At 61.1% G+C, this 2979-nt stretch overlaps 1 protein-coding gene across 1 annotated transcript in view; it reads right to left on the reverse strand.

Moving 5' to 3' along the window:
- Positions 1-1694: 1694 nt before the first annotated feature.
- Fam89b (family with sequence similarity 89, member B) overlaps positions 1695-2979 on the reverse strand; it is a gene marked incomplete in the record, with an annotated part of 2770 nt that continues 1485 nt past the window's right edge. Inside the window, 2 exon segments of the mRNA XM_013513869.1 lie at positions 1695-2519; positions 2916-2979. Coding sequence (XP_013369323.1) covers positions 2241-2519; positions 2916-2979 — 343 coding nt within the window.

Below are 2979 nucleotides of genomic sequence, written 5' to 3' on the forward strand. Positions count from 1 at the left end.
CCGGGGCCTCCCGCTGGGACCAGCGCCCCGGGGCCAGCTCCGTGCACCCGCAGCCCGCCGGGCGCTCGAGGCGGGGGCGGGGCTCGCAGGCCCTGAGAGCGGGCAAGCGAGAGCAGGCGACCGGTAGCTTGGCGCCGCCCTGGAGAGGGCTACCCGGGCCGCCTCCCTTCCTGTCCACAGCCCTTTCATACTCGTGACCCCATTGCACAGGCTAGGACAAGTGAGACTAAGAGAGGGGAAGGGACTTGCTTAGGGTCCTCCAGAGCGTCTGCCCGAGCCAAGTGTCCTCAACAAGGGCAGCGGACTTTCGCTGCCACCCACATCTGCATCAGCAGAAAGCAGAGTCAGGGACCACCTCGACGGCCCTACCTGTGGCAACAGCCATCCCCCCCCCCCCCGCTTTCATAATTTGACTCCTCAGCTATCAAGAGAGAAGACAGTCCCAAATCCTGACTTCCAATCATGGATGTTCTGAGCCTTAGTTTTAAGGACTGCTAAATGGGGATAATTATAGTCCCGTCCTTTATAGAGTCGTCATTGAGAGAAAGCACAAATCTGGCTGATTTTGCCGGCCTCCGTACAAGAAGTCCCTTAAAGTTTTCGAGCACGCGTATCTGTTTACTCTGCTGCCCCGGAAGCCTAGCTGGGCGGGTGTTGGCTGCTGCTTTAACACCTAGATTAGAGCCTTATCGCCTACCCACCCGCTGCACAGGGTAATGAACGTCTGCAGGTGTCAGGCCGAGTCAGACAACTATCCCGGGGCAACACTTCAGCTCCTTCCCTCCCAGACTGCGCTCTGCAAGCTTTGTCAATACACCTTAATCCTGTGCTCGCTAAGTACCTGTACTGGATTTGAACGGGACCCTGGTGTGCCAGGAATGCCAGTTGGGTAACATCTCCAGGAGACAGGTAACTTACTGCAGGGCAGGGCAGGGCAGACGCTGCCTGTGTGCCTGAGTGTGCAACCTCGTGAACTTGCAGGTGTCTCCTGGCCACCTTGACACCCAGTTTGACTCCTAGTCCCAGTGGTGTGGTCCTTGGAAACGTCTCCTCTGAAGAAGGGAGCCCTTTACATACAAGCGGGGGGCGGGGGGCCAGGGCGGCCGATGTGAGACTCAAGTGCGCGATGGGGGGTCAGGGACCCCAATCACTGCGCGCCGCCACTGAGTCTCCAGCACCCAAGCTCGGCCGTGCGCCGTCTCCCTTTCCAGGCTCGCTTGGCCCTTGGGGAGCTCTTTCCCTCCATCCCTAGGACCTAGGTCCCCGGCCCTTCCTGGAGGCGCCTCCCCCTCTCCCGCCGAGGGGCCCCTCAGTCTGACGGCCCACCCATTTCCTGTGCCGCCCCAACTCCGCCCCCACTCGAGGTGGAAAGTTTCGCTCCTCAAGATGGGCGGCTCCTTCTCCTTCCTTCCCGGCCGGCCAGAAAAGCCCAAAGCCAGTAGGAAGGGGGCTGGGCTCCCAGGCCGCCTGTCCGAGAGGGGAAGTGACTCGACCGCAGTCACACAGCTGCGGAGCCAGGCTCGGCCACCCGGGAACGCTCCCAGGCCCGCCCCGGGAGAGTTCACATCCCGCCCGGGGTTAAGGGCTTTTACTCGGCGGGGTCGCGGGCGCCACCTGCCGGCGGAGCGCGGCCCGCACTTGCCAGAAACCGCTATCTATATTGTATTCCCGCCCCCAGAATAAGGCAGTCAGAACACAATGCCAAGAGAACATTTATTTTCGCGCCCAGAAGGCTGGCCCCTAAATTTAAATATCCAGGATGGGGCCCTAGCCTTTTACCGCCGTGGCTGGGTACAGGGGTGAGTCCTGGAGTCCTCATCCAGGACGCTGGAACCCAGGGAGGGAGGTGGGATGCCCCTGAGCCAGGAGCTGCCAAGAGCAGCAAAAGGTGAAGAACAGATGGGAGCCCGGCACTCATCCCAGGCCCAGAGACGCCAAGGAGATGCAAGATGCCGTGGGCCCCACTGCCCGATTGAGGGTTGGCCAAGCTGGGGGTGCTCGTGTGTGGGAGAAGTGGAGGCCCAGGGCCATGGCAGAGGTGCAACCTAGGAGCCCACCCAGTGCCCGCTAAGCAGGAGGGGGGCTGCCAGTTTTGCCTGAGGAGCACACGCCTTGCCCTCCTGAGAGGTAAGGTGAGGTGGTACCGGTGGAAGAGCAGGCACTGTCGTCTGAGGATTGCGGAAAGGGTGAGTTTTGAGCCTTTTGCTTGGGTGCATTGCATCCCCACCGACTCCAGATCTTCAGAGGCTGATGTGGAAGGCGTCCTGCAGCCACTGGTCCCGGGCATTGTGTGTCTGGGGTACAGTGAGGGGTGGTGGGTCTGGGGGCAGGTTGGCATCAGGCGGCTCATCATCATCGGACAGGCCGGCGTCGGGTGGGTAAGAGCTGTCCGAGTGCAGGGAGGACGACAGGTCTTGGCATAAACTCAGGTCTTGGCACAGATGCTTGTAGTCCTGGATTGACTCGTACAAGCCCCACAACTGGCACAGCAGGGACATGTCCAGCTGCCGCAGACCCACCTGCAGGCAACTGACAGTGGGTTGGAGCTGGGGTCCAGGCCACCCTGAGCCCTCCCTTCTGCAATCCAAGGCCCCCAACCCAGGCCACAACTCTAGTCAATTTTCCTGCACCTTCCTAAGTGCAAGTTTTTGGGACAACAAAAAACAGCTGCAAGATGAGAAACTTTAGTCCCTGTGCCTTCCTCACCTGGGAAATGGGGTAACACACCCACCCAGTAGGATGAGATGAACATGAGTAACACATGAAAACATACCCGTTAAGTCCTGCCATGCGCTGCTGTTTCTAATTGCTGGACTCAACCGCCTCGAGACCTAGGCCCCCATCCCAGGCCCGCGCCTCTGCGCTCCGCCCAGCCGCAGCCGCAGCCCCTCGCGCAGAGGCCCCCACCGACTCACCATCTCCTTGCGCAGCGCGGCCAGAGCGGAGTCCAGGTTGAGCGGCCGGCGCGGGCCGGCGGCG

This window comes from Chinchilla lanigera, unplaced genomic scaffold (genome assembly GCF_000276665.1).
Source record: "Chinchilla lanigera isolate Chin_1 unplaced genomic scaffold, ChiLan1.0 scaffold00021, whole genome shotgun sequence".
Lineage (NCBI taxonomy): Eukaryota > Metazoa > Chordata > Mammalia > Rodentia > Chinchillidae > Chinchilla > Chinchilla lanigera.